Source organism: Haliotis asinina, chromosome 2 (genome assembly GCF_037392515.1).
Source record: "Haliotis asinina isolate JCU_RB_2024 chromosome 2, JCU_Hal_asi_v2, whole genome shotgun sequence".
In the NCBI taxonomy this organism is placed as follows: Eukaryota; Metazoa; Mollusca; class Gastropoda; order Lepetellida; family Haliotidae; genus Haliotis; species Haliotis asinina.
The window spans coordinates 48,623,823-48,643,428 of record NC_090281.1 but is presented as its reverse complement, the minus strand read 5'-3'; the positions used below and the strand labels follow the sequence as shown (position 1 = coordinate 48,643,428).

Below are 19,606 nucleotides of genomic sequence, written 5' to 3'. Positions count from 1 at the left end.
GTTATTTATCTCTCCATGTAGGACAAACGTAGTGATAAGCTGTCCACAATAAAATTGATAACCAGTTGTGCAAGAGCAGTGACACATCCCTTCTTCGTCTGACTGTCATCTGAATGCCGCTAGGTCAACATAGGAAGGCATGTTTATATACTTTGAGGGGGGTAGAATGGTGCAGTAGAAAGTTGGAGAACGGTGTGGTTTCCGGGGTTTGACCCCTGCCAAATCACTACGTTTTTCGTTGTCTGTTGACCGGGTTCATTTCCCGATTTAATTGGTGCGACTGGTTATGTCACCTAACTTACAGTCGTTCTACTGATAAGTAAAAGAATGCATTAATATGTTTTTTTCCACGGAAACCTGAAATGAAGCCGATCGACCAACTTTGAATGACGAGAGCCTTAAAATCTGGGCGACCCTGCCTCCCTCAGTCGCCGATATGCACTTACCTGTACTCGGTTAGATATACACGATAGTGACGAAGGGAGGGATGACTAATATCTTGGAATATAATCTAACTGTATCATGTGTAGGCTAATGAGCGAATGATTTTGGGTTAAAAAAGACATTCTGCGTTATCGTACAGGAAGGTGGCTATGAAGTAAAACTGCCGAAAACGTATCTCCATACAAAGAGTGCTTACTACTTTTCGATTTCCTTATTGTTGACAATACATCTTTTAACAAATGATTCTCCCCAAACAGATGTCTTCTTTATGCAAAATTGAAAGACCTTATGCAACTATCGAAAATGAAGAAGTCAGCTAGCTTGTTTGAACCTTACCGGCCATTCGTGCAGGAAGTAACAACTCGTTTTGAGATATTCTGCATTCAGGCGAACAGGAACTGATCTCCGGTAAATTCACAGATATCTTATTCGTTGATGGGAGTATAGACGTAAAAGCTGGTGTGCATACACCGTCCACTGTATATGGCAACTAATCAAATAAACGTCTGACGAAGTGCCGCTTCGTTCTAATGTGTGAATACTTGTAATACAGACCACCTTCCCTAGATATCGTCATACCATCATATAATAGGATACCAACACACAAGCATATCACCGTAACAGCGTATCACCATATTAGGATACCAGCATACTAGGATACTACCGTAACGGGATATAAAAATAAAAGTATACCATCGAACCAGGATACCACCGTACCATCGAGCCAGGATACCACCATATCAGCATAACACCGAGAACCAAGTAGGGTTGATGAAAGTTAACACTCATCACGTACTGCACGTTGCAATTGTTTCACTGTTATAACTACTGAGCTAATCCCCCTGTAATGCAAATCAATAATAGCGATGTATTATGAAACTATGAGCGTTTTATCCTGCGTCGAATAAAATTCTCAGACTTAAATGCGCTGTTGGTAAAGGGAAATTATGAGGATTCGCTAGCGCTATCGTCAAACTATAAAGACAGCGTTAGAATTCTCTATCTGTGCATAGGAACTGACGTAATTCGACTATGCTTGAACATTTTTACTGGTGCTTGCAGAAGTTATTGATATTGAATACAAAACGCTTGTCGATGCCATTACCAGAATCACAAATCAGCTCCAATTGCTTATTAATATGCAAATGTACTTCTCATAGTTTTAAATGATTATTCTGTGGTAAAATTTATTGCGACTATTGTCTTGCCACACTAAGTCATTTTGTGAAACTTATTTTTATGTAGCGACTGGCAGCGTTGTCATGGATATGTACAGGGCAGTTAAGTATATGTATTCCTATAATAATTCTTACATTTACCATGCATTCAACAAGCAGCTTGTTGGCACCTTGACTTCAAGTTCTACGGGTTAACCAAGTCTAGTTATCCGCCTCTTCCGACAAAGTTGGGTTACTGAAGACCAGTGTAGACCCGGATCTCCACGAATCCACTTATATAAGAAGGCACATACACTATTATGCAGAATATCAGGGCTACGAGGCCGAAGTGGTTTGACTGTATGTACAGTGATGTTCTGATTCACAAGATCGGATACGATAGTGTGTTACACGTAACACGTACTGGAAAGGCCACTGTTCCTTTTAAGACATAATTGACTGTGTTTTACTTAGATGGTTTCAACTTCTTTCATTCTTACATTCAAGTTTGGTTGGTAACGGTACTTGATAGGAGCTGAAACGTAACAGTGAATGATTAAAGTTGAATAGTACCCTTTGTCTGTTGAAACACTATTTAGAAAACCGTTTATGAGTCACTCCATATTTGTAAAATATATATTTTATTAAGAACATTCACTATATACAAAACATATCAATGTTGATGCCAATTTCATCAAGAACATAATATTTTGAACAACAAAGCAAGTATCTGGAATATCAACATTCGTCGTTAAGATGAGGCAACTTCCACATTCGTCTTACCTCACATATTAATGTCGCTTTATGATTGGCTGAACGCTTTTCTATTATTATCAATGTACCTCGCTTACAAGCGAGTAACTTTTCAATGTATCCCGCTGGGAATGCCGCACCCTGTTAGTACTTCGTGGTAGTATCACGAGTATCATTGAATCTCGCATGATGTACAGGAATTACCGATGTGTTGCGAATGCAAATCGGTGGAAGGGAGACAACACTAAATCAGTTTTTCTTGTCTGTAAATTCTAGCGATCGTGAAGAATCGGTACCGTGTTTCAAGCAGTTCACAATTATCACTGATGTGTTCGGTAAGATAAATGCAATGTTCACTGATGACTCGTGAACAGTGAACAACTTAATTGTAGATGACATTGCCGGTCATGCCGTATAACGAACATGCTGTGAGAAAGTACAACGACGTATTATGTATTTGATAGAATCAATTAGTAAATACAGTCAAAACGCATTGTAGAACTGCACTTTCGACATACCATAACTAAAATGGAATACGGAACCAAGCTTTGTCTTCGAGATATTCATAGGTTCGGCACAAGATGGTTCACGGTATTGCTTAGCCACCTGTTCAACCAAATGAGTACCGCTCTTACCGACCCAGAACAACCCGCTGTTCGTTAAAACGTTAAGTACTGCTCTTACTGACCCAGAACAACCCGCTGTTCGTTAAAACGTTAAGTACTGCTCTTACCGACCCAGAACAACCCACTGTTCGTTAAAACGTTAAGTACTGCTCTTACTGACCCAGAACAACCCGCTGTTCGTTAAAACGTTAAGTACTGCTCTTACCGACCCAGAACAACCCGCTGTTCGTTAAAACGTTAAGTACCGCTCTTACTGACCCAGAACAACCTGCTAATCATTCAAAGCATTCAAACGTTAGGTGCCGCCCTTACTGACCCTGAACATCCTCCTTTCAATAAACTCTCACAAACATTACAGATTCGCTTTGTTCATCACAATAAGCATTAACATGAACAGCAAAATGTTTGAAGAAAATGATTCTCACAATGTTCATTCACAGTAAAGCATTAAATTTTGTGATACTGTGTAAAACAGTTTCGAAAAACCTTAAGCATAAGGTGACATTTTGAAAGACAATGTGGCAATTACAATTCACCAGTAACTCAAATGTACATGCATAAATGAACTCCTAGTAACTGTTCACGAATGATGTCTTCAGTTCAGTTGCGTCGTTCACGCCTAAACACTGCTTTCTCCAAGCCCATCATCGGTGCTTCGAACACAAGGGACACAACAAAGGATAGGCCGTAGGTGATCACGAGAAATCCGAGAAAGTTGCACACCTGAAACGAAAATACGTACGGTTTTGTACACGACTATTTCTTGACACGACACACAGCAAACAGTTAGATAGGCCGAGAATAAAAAGTTGAGCGCCAGTCTATTTCAAAACTAAGAAGTGACGTTGTGGAAATGTTAACTTTTATTCCTTATATATTATGCAAGTTGCAAGAATGGCGGGTTCTACCGTTAGCTTGCCTTCTTCGGGAAGGCATGTGTCTTGCTTTATTTTCAGTCATATAGTATAAACAGAAATTATTGAGAATTTAAAGATTGTAATCTTTTACTTTTTCACTCATTACTCACGTTTTAAATGTGAATCTTAGCAGAACTTAACTCCAGATCAAATACAGGTGAACAGTTAGTATTTTGTCAAGTCACTATGGGCAACTGTGCACGATTCAATGCGGCGGCGCAATCTATTGATCAAGGGAGTAAGAAAGTCGTGGTCCACGCTGTCCCAATATCGGGCCACCTCTTCTTTCATTTCAGCAATATTTGTCAGATTTTTCTTATTGACACTTTCCTTCATAAATCCCCTCCTGGATTTAGGTCAGGGCTATAGGTTGAAGAATCAAATAATGTCATATTTTGGGCCCGAAACCATGCTTGAGAATGCTTTGAACGATGTTTCGGGTCATTGTCGTGCTGGAAAATCATTTTATTTCATTTACAGACCACTGACATACAGCTACAGTATTGCTGAAGGCAGCAATAAACAACAACCAAACCAAACAAAAACGGTTGCAGCACAATTTCTTTACTGTAACAATGCAATCACCTTGTCCGTGAAAGGCACTGTTACCCAAGCGATACTGAATATTAACATATCACTACACAGTTACTACCGTGTCGTAATACCTATTCGCGTTCATGCAGGTACACAATTAAACATGTCAACATAAGGTTCCATGAAGTGCCGTGACCTTCTTCCGGGTCCCATAACTTACAATGTTGACGTCGGATATGAAGAAGGGGCTCCTGTGTGTCATGTATTGGTAGATGATCACCATCGGGTGAATGAGATAGGCGCAATACGTCAGACGGCTTAGAGTCACAAAACCAGTACATGACATTAACGTGTTCACAAAACCTGAAACATTATTATTATCACTTTCAGGAGACCAGTTCTGGAGATTTAAAAGTAAAGGTGTTTCTATCCTTATTAATGCTGACCAAATGATGCTCTGAGAATCTACTTTTGTTTCCAAATTTGTCAAGATTTGGCTTTACGTTTAATCATTTTTGTAGTTCTACATAACCTTTTGATCAAGCTATCTTCTATCAACACCTTTTGAAGGTCTGCTGTGTCAACATAAAGGGTTAATGTGGCTGCGGTGTGGTAGGAAGCTTGGGCAAGGACGTTGAAACAAAATCAGGCATACTAGACAATAAGGCCTAATGGTGTTGCGTTTTGTTCCTTTTTATCCCCCAGGCATGTAATGCGGGGGGATATAGTCGACGCCTCGTCTCTCTGTCTGTCCGTTCGTTTTGTTTCCGGGGCATAACTCAAATACCGTTAAATATTTTTCGACCAAAATTGAAAGATATAATAATCTGAAGCTACTGGATTGTCGTGCCGGGAAAACGTTCACCCCAGAGGTGTTTTGTTTGATTTTCGAGTTTGAGGACGTATTAGAGTTAATAAAATGGGTGTTATGTCGTGGAAATCGGGCAGGATGTGCGGGGACATGTATAATTGAGAGGTACGTGTGCATAGTTTCGAATGTCACCGAATTCTTAGCGTACATTTCAGCCTGAAATCGGAGCGAGTCTATGCCGGCACGACAATCCAATATGGCAGCTGCTGCCCCTTTACTCTATTAATATATATGACGTGAGTGTATATCTATGGTCTATGTTTAACCTACAGTATTATAATCGGGTTCCTGTGCTTTTGCTGTTTACTGTCACTTGGCATTTATCATGATTTCCAAGGAAGCGATTCGAACATAGTCTAAAAAAACATCAAGTAACTGTCAGATGACATGTTCTTTGAAATAGGTTGGGGTCGGGGGATATGTCATTATCAGATGCCTTGTTGTTAGAAGAATAACTTCTGCTACAAGAGAAGATGTCCAGTTTGGGCTGCACATGTTGAGTCAGGCTTGGATATTGTAGTCGTACCTCCGTTCCCTGTTACACACGCCACCACAACCCAGCAGACTGCAGCTCCCCACACCGTCCTGTGAGCCGAGTTGTAAAATGCTGAAACGTCACTCGGCATCGGCGTCCCATTGGCTGATTCGTACGGCCCATAAAGCACTGCGAGAGCGGACGCAGCTGCCACAGCCCATCCGACCAACACTGCTTTCTGCAGTAAGAATTGTACAGAGTGAGTGAGTGAGTGAGTGAGTATTACACCGCCCAAAAAATCTGTACATTCATCAATTTAACAATACCTTCTGGCCGCCTAGTGGCCAAAATGGTCGCTCGTCATGCCGAAGATCGGGTTCGATTCCTCACATGGGTACATTGTGTGAAGCCCATTTTAGGGTGTCCCCCGTCGTGATATTGCAGGAATGTTGCTACAGGCGTACAACTAATTTTACCCACTCCCTGTCTGGCATCCATGTAATCTGTCTGGTTTCCCTTTTCTTGATAAGCTGCAGTTTTAGACTAACCTTATTTAGGCGGAGTTTACAGTTGGTTTTGTACAGGAGATATCCGGCGACTATGCCAATGAGGTATGGACCCATCCGACAGTAAGGAGTCATGTAGTAGTCGTTAAAATTGGCAAGACCCCTGAAAAAAGGGACAGTTTTGTTAGATTTAGAATGGATGGTACAGATATTTAATTTCGTTAAGCTGAATACTATAGAAGCGTATCCGTCTGAAGAAAATATCTTATACGTCGTTGATTCTGACGTCTACGTACAACATACTTCCATCCACGTAAAATATGGTCATACGTAGATAATACCACCATCCAGGTAAAATATACTCATATCTACGTAGATGAATCTTCTATCCACGTAAAATATGCTCATACCTACGTAGACGGTACTTTCATCTACGTAAAATATACTCACATCTACGTAGACGATACTTTCATCCACGTAAAATATACTCCTATCTACGTAGACGATACTTTCATCCACGTATAATGTACTCATGCCTACGTAGACAATGCTTTCATCCACGTAAAATATACTCCTATCTACGTAGAAGAATCTTTCATCCACGTAAAATATACTGATATCTACCTAGACTATACTTTCATCCACGTAATATATTCATACCTCCGGAAAAGATATATGTCTACGTAGAAAACTGTTTTAATTTTCGTCGATGATACTTACATGTGCTAGAGTCAGATTTTACTAGTGCCACATAAAACATATATGATCGAGTCTGTTAAAATGAACATCCACTATGATAAATCAATGAAACGATAACTTTATACCTATATAAAAGACAGAAAACCTACTGCTTTCCCTCCGTCTGGTAGAAGACACCAACGGGTAGGTTGTCAAGCCTTGATATCAATCCAGCAGTCGTGAGAGTAGCAGCAAGGAATACGCCGATCACAATCATACCGAGCATCTCCGAACTGGAAATAAGGAAGAAAGAGTTGTTGTTTCAAGTCACCGTCAGTATGCCACTTTGTCCACGCTGTGTCTGGGTCTAACAAGCCAGTGGCTGAAAGCATGAGTATTCCATGACAACCAAGGAAAACAGTAGCTGAAATCATGAGGATACTATGACAACCAATGAAAACTTGTGGCTGAAGGCGTATAACTAACCGTGGACACAAAAACCAATGGCTCAAAGCATGAACACTCCATAACAACCAACGAAAACCAGTGGCTGAAAGCATGAGTACTCCATGACAATCAAGGAAAAACAGTAGCTAAAACGAACAATCCTCGTTAGTTTGCGCTTACGACGATTGTGGGTTATTGGCGGTTCATCCTGCATAGCATGGGTTGTAGGAGACGGATGTGTTCGTGGTTCAAACACATGGATAACCCTTATCTGGCGAAACACAAAACCTGAATACAAGTCACAACAAAGCAGCCTATACCTAACTACGCTATTACGTGCATGGGACTATCATACAAACCGTGGTACCCGTATCAATCGAATTACACACCCTGAACTGTGTATGACACGAATGGATAGCAGTAATAAGTATCGCACGTATTCCTAACGTGAAGTATGTATCATAATATGTGAATATAAATTACAAACCGTGAATTACGTGTAACACGTATCATGCGAATAACTAACCGTGGGATACGTACCAGTGGTGTTATTAACTAACAGTCAAATACGTTCCACAGGAATAATACACTAACAGTGGAATATGTACCAGGGGAATTATTAACTAACTGCCGAATACGTACTAGAGACATTATCAACTAACGCGTTGGTTCAGTGACACAAACATTAGCCGAGTAGCAAAAGAGATATCTACTTACTAGAAGAGGGGGATGAGAATGAGGGGACTCAAGACGAAGAACTGCATGTCATTTGCCAGGTACCAGGCCCACCCGAAACACTGTAAGATTAGAGATTATCATAAACAAGTATGCCATTTGCCTTTCACTACTGGCAAACAAGGACAAGTTGGACCAGTGCTGGGAACGCGTTTACGAGAAAAAGGCATTGAACGGCAGTGAGCAAACTCATTCGGTTTGTGAAAGGTAGAGCATATGTAGGGTAGTGCACGTGCAATACATGAAGATGAAATTGATTCCGCGCGTAGATATCTGAAATTTGTGGCCATTTTGAAAAAGCCAAAATGCATGATATCAATATATTTAGATTCCTTGTGAGATGAGCCTTCATTTGATATATCACATGACACAATTATTGACAAAATATCTGTGTGTATAATCATTTTAATGACTTTGGTGGCCATCTTGAAATTGGCGGCCATCTTGAAAATGCCACAAGGTAGAATTTGCAGAACTTTGTACTTTGCACATGGCAATAATGTTCTGAAGCTTTCCTGAAAAATTCAGCTTTCTATTATTTTTTTCCAATGCCATGTCTAATGCTCCTGACAGGTGGTCGGTGCTGCAAGTCGGTAATACACACTACACTTGATACCGGACAACCCGAGGTCTCTTTGCTCACAATGGCAAGCGCCAGTGTGCGGCAACAACTTATCCTTGTTTGCCAGTAGTTCTAAGCGAACACAGAGATTAGAAGAGGTGTCAGTTACAATTTACAACTAATTCATTTGCCGGATACCAATAGGACCGTCAAGAATACAATAAACAAACAATACAAATTCCGGACCAGATCAGCCATGCTCCCTAGGTGCTCGCGGAGCATGTTACGTTTACGCGGCCTGTTCCAACTGTCTGTATTTAGCCTAACGTGAGTGTTTCATGAAGGCCGTGCTTGCTTTCATGAACTTGCTAACGGAGCATAGTGCATTACACAGAGTTGGTTTTTGATTATGCATTCTGAACATCCAAGGAAACGCAACTCTGTCAAGTTTCTAAATAGAAGACACAAACATGAACCCATACTTTCATGAGATTTCATTTTTTCGAAGATTGCGTTTCTTTTGCTGTACAGAATATATGGCTGTGTATAAGTAATGCTGTGGTAAGTACCATTTCGTCCTTGTTGACGAGGTTATTGATGTAAAGAAGGTTCGTCCACCAGTTGTCCCTGCATTGATGCTTCTGCACACCCGTCTGAGGCCAGATAGGTCCATCTCCGAGATAGTGGAATAAGCACGTGTAAAACATCAGCATCATCATGTAAACTGGAGTCAGCCTAAAGCAACAATACTATTAATTATATATGCATAGGTTAATCACCCTACCAGAGCAGAGTGTATTTAAATAAACTATCGGAGAGAGGGTGATGACACCACGAGGGCATACCTATTTAATACGCGTGTAATGTATTAGGCATGATGAAGACTAACAAATAAGTACAATTTTGTTGTTGGTAAAAAGAAATAATTGCCCTAGGTCAGTTAATCAGTTATGCTAACAAAACATTTCCAAGAACAATGGAAATAGCGTTCCCTATTGTCTGTTTGCAGTGAAAATGTACCGATGAATTTCACTTCAGCCCGAAAAAGTAAGTAAGTAAGGTACCATTTCGTCGTTAATTTTACAGTCTTGTATTCAGTTAGATGTCATACATGGACCACGTTACGTTGGCCTCGTTTCACAAAGCTATCGCAATGCTAAAATTGTCGGTACTGTACGACAGTCGTAGCTCTGCCGTAGGTTTGTGAAATGGGGCCCTGATCAGAGATCTTTCATTCTATTTACATATGAATCATTCCTTGAATTCCCTTTTTACTTGAAATATACGAAAGCGAATAAGCAGTCTCAGCTATTCAACCAAAACAATTCAGCTGGCCTTAAAAGGCAAAACAGTAGGGAACAATGAAAACAGTCAACATGTACTATACTAATTTGCTTTAGGTGCACATGCCTTCATCTCACCGAGTGAATGAGTTGTGAGTATTGCCAATACAGTCTGGAAAGACGATGGATATCAAAACATATATCAAGACAAAGGCTTTCACAGAGTATCAAACTTCCATTCATGCACATTTTGTGATATATCGAGTGAATTAGTGAGGATGGTGTTACGCCGCTTTTAGTATTATTCCAGCAATATCATGGTAGGAACTCTAGAAATGGGCTTCACACATTTTACCCTTGTAGGCAGTCGATCCCAGGACTTCGGCATGACCATTCGGCTACCATACCGCCTTTCCTTTTTATGTACCAAAGGGGTAAAGTCATATTTGAAGCTATATTTCATTTCGGAATCTATACAGATATATTCTGTACAACTGTTGGGGTTACACCTACCTCCAGAATCTGTGGAAGTAGAACATGGCCCAATTTAGCTTTCCTCGGCCTTTCTTTAGCTCCTTCATGGCCAGATAGGCGACAAGCAGCCCACTAGTCAAGAAAACAAACGAAACTGTTTTCGGTCGGACCTTCACAAAATACTTGTGAAAAGTTTTCTGGTTCACTATTGTTTAATCCTACTCGACAATATTTAAATATGACCGCGGCATGCCAAAAGTGAGAAAACCTGGTGTTCGTGATGAGGTCCATTGGTAACACCCGCCATACACACATGAGACGGTAACACCTAAATGTCGTTCATAAATCTGATATAGTGATCGTATGGGTTGGACTTTTACCTTATTCAGTGTTATTGAGTGTCTGAGGTTTTACGTAGCTTTTAGCAATATCATTGCAGCAGATACCAGGAGCGGGCTTCACACATTTTACCCATGTGGGGAATCGAGGACTAGCGGACCTTTAACCACTGTACTACCTCGTCGCTCCTTACCTTAATGTGAAGAATGTATCCACGGATACAAAAGCATTGAGGATTCCGTGGAAGGTCCACCTGCTGATACTCTCTTGGAGAAAGGGGGCAAGATTAGCTGAAAGATGCAAAGTGGGTGAGTAAGTTGGGTGTTACAATACTCGTCAATATTCCATTAATATCACGGCTGGGACACCTGGCATGGGCTTCACACACTGTATCTATTTTATGAAAGCAAGTTATCATAAGGAAATAAATCTATGTATCAGAAATTGAGTTGAATATATGAGGATGCAAGTTGACATATATGTACAGGAAAATGATTGGCAACTTGCATATTTGTAAGACCTACACATGGTTATAATTTGCTGTGAAGTAAAAAATAAAGAACAAACAACAATAATAAATAACAAACAAACAAACCAACCGATTCAATAATGCATTTTCGGAAAGGTATATACTACTTTTATTGTGTCAAAAACGAACCTAAGAGAAGTGTGTTTATGAATAGTAGCTGTTCATTGCGATTCATGTTGTCAAAATATTAATGAAAGTAAAATGCATTTGGCCGAGTTTCAAATGATTCAGCACTTACACCCCATGGAAGGAAGACTGGAGAAGGCATGTCCCAGAACCACCCATGTCATGCTGAGAAAGCGGATCCCGTGTACAGCTGTCAGGCTCCCAGGGACTTGTCTTGTATTTAGAAGCTTTGCTCCGTTTGTGTAGGCAGAGAATGACAACAACAGTTTGATACCAAGTCCATGAGGCCGTTCTGCAGAAAGAGAACAGGAACACTGTAATTAACAGATCGCAGGGAGATGTTTTTTTACACAAAGCATACTAACAACCTCTTAAACAGCAGACCGGGAGATGGTTCTGTAGACAGAGAATGCTAACGACCTCTCACACTACAGCCTGGGAGAAGGTTCTGTAGACAGAGAATGCTAACAACCTCTCACACTACAGCCTGGGAGATGGTTCTGTAGACAGAGAATGCTAACAACCTCTCACACTACAGCCTGGGAGATGGTTCTGTAGACAGAGAATGCTAACAACCTCTCACACTACAGCCTGGGAGAAGGTTCTGTAGACAGAGAATGCTAACAACCTCTCACACTACAGCCTGGGAGAAGGTTCTGTAGACAGAGAATGCTAACAACCTCTCAAACTACAGCCTGGGAGATGGTTCTGTAGACAGAGAATGCTAACAACCTCTCACACTACAGCCTGGGAGATGGTTCTGTAGACAGAGAATGCTAACAACCTCTCAAACTACAGCCTGGGAGAAGGTTCTGTAGACAGAGAATGCTAACAACCTCTCACACTACAGCCTGGGAGAAGGTTCTGTAGACAGAGAATGGAAACAACCTCTCAAACTACAGCCTGGGAGAAGGTTCTGTAGACAGAGAATGCTAGCAACCTCTCAAACTACAGCCTGGGAGATGGTTCTGTAGACAGAGAATGCTAACAACCTCTCACACTACAGCCTGGGAGATGGTTCTGTAGACAGAGAATGCTAACAACCTCTCACACTACAGCCTGGGAGAAGGTTCTGTAGACAGAGAATGCTAACAACCTCTCAAACTACAGCCTGGGAGAAGGTTCTGTAGACAGAGAATGCTAACAACCTCTCAAACTACAGCCTGGGAGATGGTTCGATGGACAGAGAATGCTAACGACCTCTCAAACTACAGCCTGGGAGAAGGTTCTGTAGACAGAGAATGCTAACAACCTCTCAAACTACAGCCTGGGAGAAGGTTCTGTAGACAGAAATGCTAACAACCTCTCAAACTACAGCCTGGGAGATGGTTCTGTAGACAGAGAATGCTAACAACCTCTCACACTACAGCCTGGGAGATGGTTCTGTAGACAGAGAATGCTAACAACCTCTCACACTACAGCCTGGGAGAAGGTTCTGTAGACAGAGAATGCTAACAACCTCTCAAACTACAGCCTGGGAGATGGTTCTGTAGACAGAGAATGCTAACAACCTCTCACACTACAGTCTGGGAGAAGGTTCTGTAGACAGAGAATGCTAACAACCTCTCAAACTACAGCCTGGGAGATGGATCTGTAGACAGAGAATGCTAACAACCTCTCACACTACAGCCTGGGAGAAGGTTCTGTAGACAGAGAATGCTAACAACCTCTCACACTACAGCCTGGGAGATGGTTCTGTAGACAGAGAATGCTAACAACCTCTCAAACTACAGCCTGGGAGAAGGTTCTGTAGACAGAGAATGCTAACAACCTCTCAAACTACAGCCTGGGAGATGGATCTGTAGACAGAGAATGCTAACAACCTCTCACACTACAGCCTGGGAGAAGGTTCTGTAGACAGAGAATGCTAACAACCTCTCACACTACAGCCTGGGAGATGGTTCTGTAGACAGAGAATGCTAACAACCTCTCAAACTACAGCCTGGGAGAAGGTTCTGTAGACAGAGAATGCTAACAACCTCTCAAACTACAGCCTGGGAGATGGTTCGATGGACAGAGAATGCTAACAACCTCTCACACTACAGCCTGGGAGATGGTTCTGTAGACAGAGAATGCTAACAACCTCTTAAACCACAGACTAGGAGATGGTTCTGTAAATAAAAAAAAAGCATGACAGGAGAATACATACAAGTTCTGCAGATAGTTCTGGAGGAAAGTTTGAAAGATTTATAACCATGGGTGTTATTTGTTGTTTAATGCCGCACTCAGCAATATTCCAAGTATATGACACCAATGAGTAAATAATTGAATGTGGATATGACAGTTAGTCCAGTGATCAATATGAACAGTATGACACTTGACATCAGCAACTTTGATCACTTTGCACCATATTCCCTGTAATTTGTGTGTGATACTTCAAGCGTATCGTGTCCATGGGTGAACACGTGTTGGATCAAAATTGGGAGAAAAATATAATATATATCACTTTAGCTACTGACTACCCTTGTATTTCTTGCACATTTGTCTGAGAAAGGATTAAGAATATACTCCCCAACATCGCGTTCCTCAAGTAAGAAGTTGACATCCATTAATTCTCGCCGTGCTGTTGATATTATTGCCAATACAATCACGAAATACGATGGATATCAAAACATATATCGCGACAAATGGCTGTACTTCATCTGACTCCGAAGACATTGAACGGTGCTCAACTATCAATCACTGACTTATCTTTTTCACACTCTCTTACGTAGTTGAAATGAACTGTCCAGTTACGCGACTGATGTACAAACGAAGACATTGCAGATTTCTCATATAAGCGGGAAATCGACACTCGTGACAAAAGTTCCAAATTATTACCCGATTTTTGGTCTTGTGGTTTACTGGTGGTTTGTCGTTGGTCGGGCAGACGGTCCTGTCCATTTTCTTGTACCGCCTGAGCATCTTCAATGCTCACAGAAGTTGATTCTGATAGCAGTGGGACCTTTTCAGAGTCAGCTACTTCTTTGCCATCGCCTGGTACTGCCGCTCCAGTGGATTTATCACTCGTCTTGAAAAAATCACCTTTGCGCATTTGAATGACTATGACGTCATACCCTGTTCCAAGAATGACCAGCACACCAAATACTGAACAAATGACACTGAAATGAACCAAAATCATACAGTTAATCACAACTCATATTCATACATGTATTTCCTTTTGTGTAGACTTATCCTATCCTAGAATCATCTGTGCAATTATGCACAAAATGAGTATTGTTTCCTGCAAAGCATGGGGAATATTGTTTATATATTGTATTGTGAACAATGTCCTTATGATACATGGTGTGAATATTATTCATTAAATGCCTGATATGAATATTGTTCATAAAATGCGTGATATAAATATTGTTCATTTAATGCAGTGTGAATATTTTCCTTGTTTCACATTGTATGAATACTATTCACATGACGTAATGATGTGAATGGTTCATATAATGTATGATGTGAATATTGTTCACATACTGCATAGTGCAGTTGCCTTTGATACAGGGCGTGAAACTTGGTCAGAAAATGCATGGTGTGATTATCTCTTGTATAATGCATGGTGTAAATACTGTTTCTATAATGCATGGTGACCATTGTTCGTCATGATACATGGTATGAATAAGGTTGCTAAGAATTTTTTCTTCTTAATACCTTGAACAAATAAACGTAAAGAATATATATGTTTTCAAATGGTAACTTTCTAAGTTATTACATCAAAAACTTGATGGTATACTTCACCCAAACACTCGGAGCATACGCAGCCGCGTTTCTGGTTTATTTGGATGCATTAAGCAATCCTACTGTGGTACTCGCACTTTAGTTACGATGGCTTTGGTTGTATCTTCTGTACTGGCTTTGTAAGGAATACACGTAAATCGTCTACGTCAAAGTGTCACAAATCCTTCATAAAAGACCCAGTCACCTGAATCCAAGGGGGAAATCCAACAAAATATTCTTCAGATAGTAAGCTAAGTAATGCGCCATTCTGAACTGACCGTATATGTTTGTTACCTAGATACAGAAATCAACCCTAAATAGATCCGAAAGTATTGCATGGTTGTGCCTAGCACATAGACTACTTGCCGTCCGCTAACCGGCTTCGTAAATCAAATTTCTGATCTTCAAGCACAGGTTTCCTATCGGAGTACAACATCGTTGATTTTTATGAAATTGGACGAAGTCTCACTTACATGGCGACTATAGCATCCGCGTCTAGAGGGAAGTCCTTCTGATAACAGGTAACACTCGCCAGCAGGGCTATGTTCTGAGACATCAGCACTAACAGTAGAAAAAGGTCCAGTCAATAAAGGATCGAATATGTCACTATTTAGGATCCATTCTACTTCCGTTATTCAATATTATGTGCATTATAACGACCCTGAATTTATGTGATTGCTTGTTGATCAACGCTGCACTCAACAATATTTTACCTGTAGGGAGTCTTTAATAATCTAGTTTGGACCAAACAATCAAGTGATCAACAACATAGGCATTAATCTACGCAAATTGGGATACGATGACGTTGTTAACCAGTCTAAACTCGACCTTATTACTCGAGTCCAAGGACAAGCGTGGGTTGCTGAAGATCCTGAGGATCAATTCTAACCCGGATCTTCACGGGAAGCAATGGAAGAGTGATAATGCAACATATTTCTGTAATCGCCGTAATGGACTTGATCCGGGACCAGGACACAGAATGAATGAAGAGTTCTCAAGTCACACCAAACGCTAGTTTGCACCAGAAATACATTTCTGGTGTCCTAGCCACGATATTGCTGGATTTTAAACCAGCGTAAATATCCAAAACCCACCTTGTAACGCTAGACCTAATTCGTAGCAAACGGGCGATTTGATTTAATGATTTAATTTGATTTTGTGGTTAGTACCAATATATAGCTGAATTACTGCGAAGAGACCATAAATTTAATTTTAATTCGGCCACTCGTATGATTGGGGCATAGATGTACACGACAAAATATGCATCAAAGGTTTGCTTGAACTGTAGTATGGCGAATTGTTCTGTCAATGCGAACTAGAGAAACAAGCTGTAATATGTATTGTCCACATGTCCATAATGGCTACTGAACTGACCAATGCCGTTGAGGTGGACTTGGTTGATGATTCATGCATGGAAGAATGAAGGACACGAACTTATAGAAGGAGCAACGGCTGATGCTTCGCTAAGGCAGTTTTGTGGCATGGTTTATTGTGCCTTGGAATGTTTGGAAGGAAAAGGTGATATTTTACGGTCTGTGGCAATGGCGGAGACGTCTTGGCCTGTGCAGGTGTCTGGCATGCATAGTCCGAGAGTGATGGCGAGTTGGGTGGGGTCTACTAGGCTAGTCTGCAGTAAAACAGAAATCGGGAAGTTACTGTGAGTCGAAGATTAATTAGAGTTCACGTAAAAATCTGATGATAAAAGAAGGCTGATCATATCAGATATTGAAGAAGTAACCATTTAGTTTTCAAAGGGGAAAACGCTATCGTTGTTTGTAGCCAGAGTTTTTTCTTTAGGTTTCGTAGTCGTACTAAAATTTTGCAACACAAGTGAGTGCTCTATAATCAAAAATAATATTGGACACAGTCATTATAGTCTTCTATCCAGGACCATGGTGACATATTTCGTTCTTTTCTTTACAAACAGTTATTCTTGAAACCGGTGTAGAACCACAGATACCTGAAAATGATCGACAAGTGGATCAGCTGAATTGCCTTACAAGTGCGCTGCAGAGCAAATGACTCTTATTCAGCTCCAGTGTAGTACTCACTTGGATGATCCAGTCATGAGTCAGTAATTGAATGCACACAGACACATGTACCGAGTCGTTATCACTGATGTGCTATGGAATTTGATTCTGTCTGTTCTGATAGCATGTACTGGAGAGGCTGATTATTTGGTAGCATGTCAGTGCTGTGCACATTTGTTCAGAGGCAGGGATGAGCTTCCGAATTTTCCCTAATTTCTTCTAAAGAGAAACGGCGATATCTCTTACATGGCCTCATCTTTGATCATCTTCCCGTGAGTATTCTCTAACCAGACAATAATCCGGGCGCCACTACAAAAGTCCAACTCTGCATCTTTACCTCAGCTGAGAGTGATGGCTGGAACCTGATCAGGCGAATGACCAAGAATGGTTGGCGTAGGCACTGAGACACTAGAATGTAATAAGCACTCTGAGGAGGTAAAACTGTATTGTGATGATGAGGTTCAGCTGTGCCAGTGCTCAGATAGTGCTATATCCAGACTACGATTCATCAGGCGTGTACGCGTATTCTTCACTGCAACGTTGTTTGCGCGTGAAGTGTGGGGAACACAGATTAAGTCACTGTGCATTGAGACAACCTGCCTCAAAGTCATTATCTGGAATTAATATTTTGCTGAACTTGTTTTACATGAAATTTTCAAACGATGGTGAAATATTTAACGACAAAACCTGGTTTTCTTTGGTTATTTATCAAATATTGAACAGTTTGGTCGCCTACCTGATTGGGGGGCTGCATGAGAGCTGTGCAATACGTGGCACCGAAGTCCACCTCAGTCCTATTGGTGATGACTCCAATACATTCATCAAATGATCCCAGCCATTTGAGTTCTCCCTTCAGAATGCCACTGCCAGGCTTACCGAACGCATCCAGCACTGTAAATATGCCAGTGGTCAAATATCAGTATTAGTTTTATGACACGTTTGAGTCTATTATCGTGAACATGGACTATACGAATCCTAAAAACATTAGCTGGAAGTAGATATATACCAGCCAATATTATAGTATGCAGTTGTCTCAACCAGTGTTCATAACTTCAGTCTCTCACATGTTTCAGTTTGCTTGTTGAGTAACGCAACACTCAGCAATATTCCAGCTATATGGCCGCTATCTGTATTTGGCTGGATCTGAACCAGAGAATTCAGTGATAAACAGCTGGGATGTGACGACGTCAACCAAGTCAGAATGACCGACCCCTCTCGCCTCTTACGACAAGCACAGGTTGATGAAGACCAATTCTAAGCAGGATCGTGACGGGCATGTCTGTCCCATACCCACCGTTTCTTTACTATAGCTTGAGTGTTCATCGATGCTGTGTTTGACAGCAAATAGAGATTCTTAACCAGAACCCTCTATGGCCCGAACAGAAAATAGGTCAGACGGGTAGACTGTGTTACAAACTGTACGTGTAGTCATGACACTGTTGTAGGTCATCATGACCTCATAGTTAAGTCATGACCTGTGTTTCCGTCAACGAAACCCACTTGTTATCATCTCCGACTTAGTTCATGAGGAACGGTGAAACCCGTGACTATGTGGGTGGCTCCCCATTGTGTACAGTGTGACGTACCAGTTTCCCCAAGTGATACTTTGGGCTCAGCACCACTGGACATGACTCCTTCAACGATTTCTAAGGCAGGTGTTACTCAGTGAAATGCACATATTCAATATCGAATGCAAGAGTTTGCTTGTAGCTACAGTTGTCACATCTGGATGAAATATACTTACTCTGTAGAGCCCAGTTTTTGTTTTCCATAACGGCAGTGATCACTTGCTGGGTATGGTTGATACATACATCTCGTGTGTCCTGAAGACTCCCTAGCATCTGGCGGAGATTTCCATCCCCCTGGGGATTGTCGAAAACTGCATCACTTTCAGCCTCGCCATCGATCTCTCCTCTCTGAATCGCCTCGCTTTTCCTGTCTACACTTTCTCCGATACTAAACAATTTCTTTGATACAGTATCTATGACTATGTTTACAACACGTCGAGACTCAAAATTCTCGTTTAACCGTCTGTGGTTCTGTTCTATGTCAAGATACGCATCCTCTTGACCCAATAACGTACCTACGCAGCAAAGAAAGGTCACTAACAGCAGCAATTTCAACATAGTGGCTGAAACAACAACAACCTGTTTATGGAGTGTGTCCCTTTTGCCACAAGCTCACAGTCAGCAAACAATATCTGCGTAGACACAGCCAAATGAAACATTCACTCGAGGTGGGAGTTATTATGCCTAAGCGATGATGATATATGTGTACGAATCAGTGCTATGCCCGTGCTATATGTTATTTATCTCTCCATGTAGGACAAACGTAGTGATAAGCTGTCCACAACAAAATTGATAACCAGTTGTGCAAGAGCAGTGACACATCCCTTCTTCGTGTGACTGTCATCTG

At 41.1% G+C, this 19,606-nt stretch overlaps 1 protein-coding gene across 3 annotated transcripts; it reads right to left on the bottom strand.

Moving 5' to 3' along the window:
- Positions 1-2,225: 2,225 nt before the first annotated feature.
- On the bottom strand, positions 2,226-19,494 carry LOC137272606 (nose resistant to fluoxetine protein 6-like). 3 transcript variants are annotated; one of them, XR_010956104.1, is made up of 16 exons: positions 18,936-19,494; positions 17,928-18,082; positions 16,692-16,788; positions 15,635-15,722; positions 14,277-14,557; positions 11,569-11,748; positions 10,995-11,091; positions 10,502-10,594; positions 9,275-9,440; positions 8,126-8,205; positions 7,132-7,254; positions 6,326-6,446; positions 5,829-6,015; positions 4,652-4,794; positions 3,226-3,703; positions 2,226-3,080 (listed from the first exon to the last, which is right to left on the bottom strand). XR_010956104.1 is itself a non-coding variant. In XM_067804999.1 (15 exons), the coding sequence occupies exons 1-15, from the start codon at positions 19,315-19,317 to the stop codon at positions 3,581-3,583; spliced, it is 2,316 nt and encodes a 771-aa protein (XP_067661100.1). In that variant the 5' UTR covers positions 19,318-19,494; the 3' UTR covers positions 2,226-3,580. The 3 variants fall into 3 exon arrangements, 2 of the variants coding, with proteins under 2 accessions (XP_067661100.1, XP_067661102.1); XM_067804999.1 differs by having other exon boundaries at positions 2,226-3,703; XM_067805001.1 differs by lacking the exon at positions 4,652-4,794 and having other exon boundaries at positions 2,226-3,703.
- Positions 19,495-19,606: the final 112 nt, after the last annotated feature.

Excerpts from the sequence above, each read along its gene's own strand:
- LOC137272606 (XM_067804999.1), bottom strand. The coding sequence starts at position 19,317 with ATGTTGAAATTGCTGCTGTTAGTGACCTTTCTTTGCTGCGTAGGTACG. Across the intron at positions 18,083-18,935 it reads CAAAAACTGGGCTCTACAGA|TGCTGGATGCGTTCGGTAAG; the intron begins GTAAGTATATTT and ends GCATATTTACAG. Across the intron at positions 10,595-10,994 it reads GATACATTCTTCACATTAAG|TGGGCTGCTTGTCGCCTATC; the intron begins GTAAGGAGCGAC and ends TTTCTTGACTAG.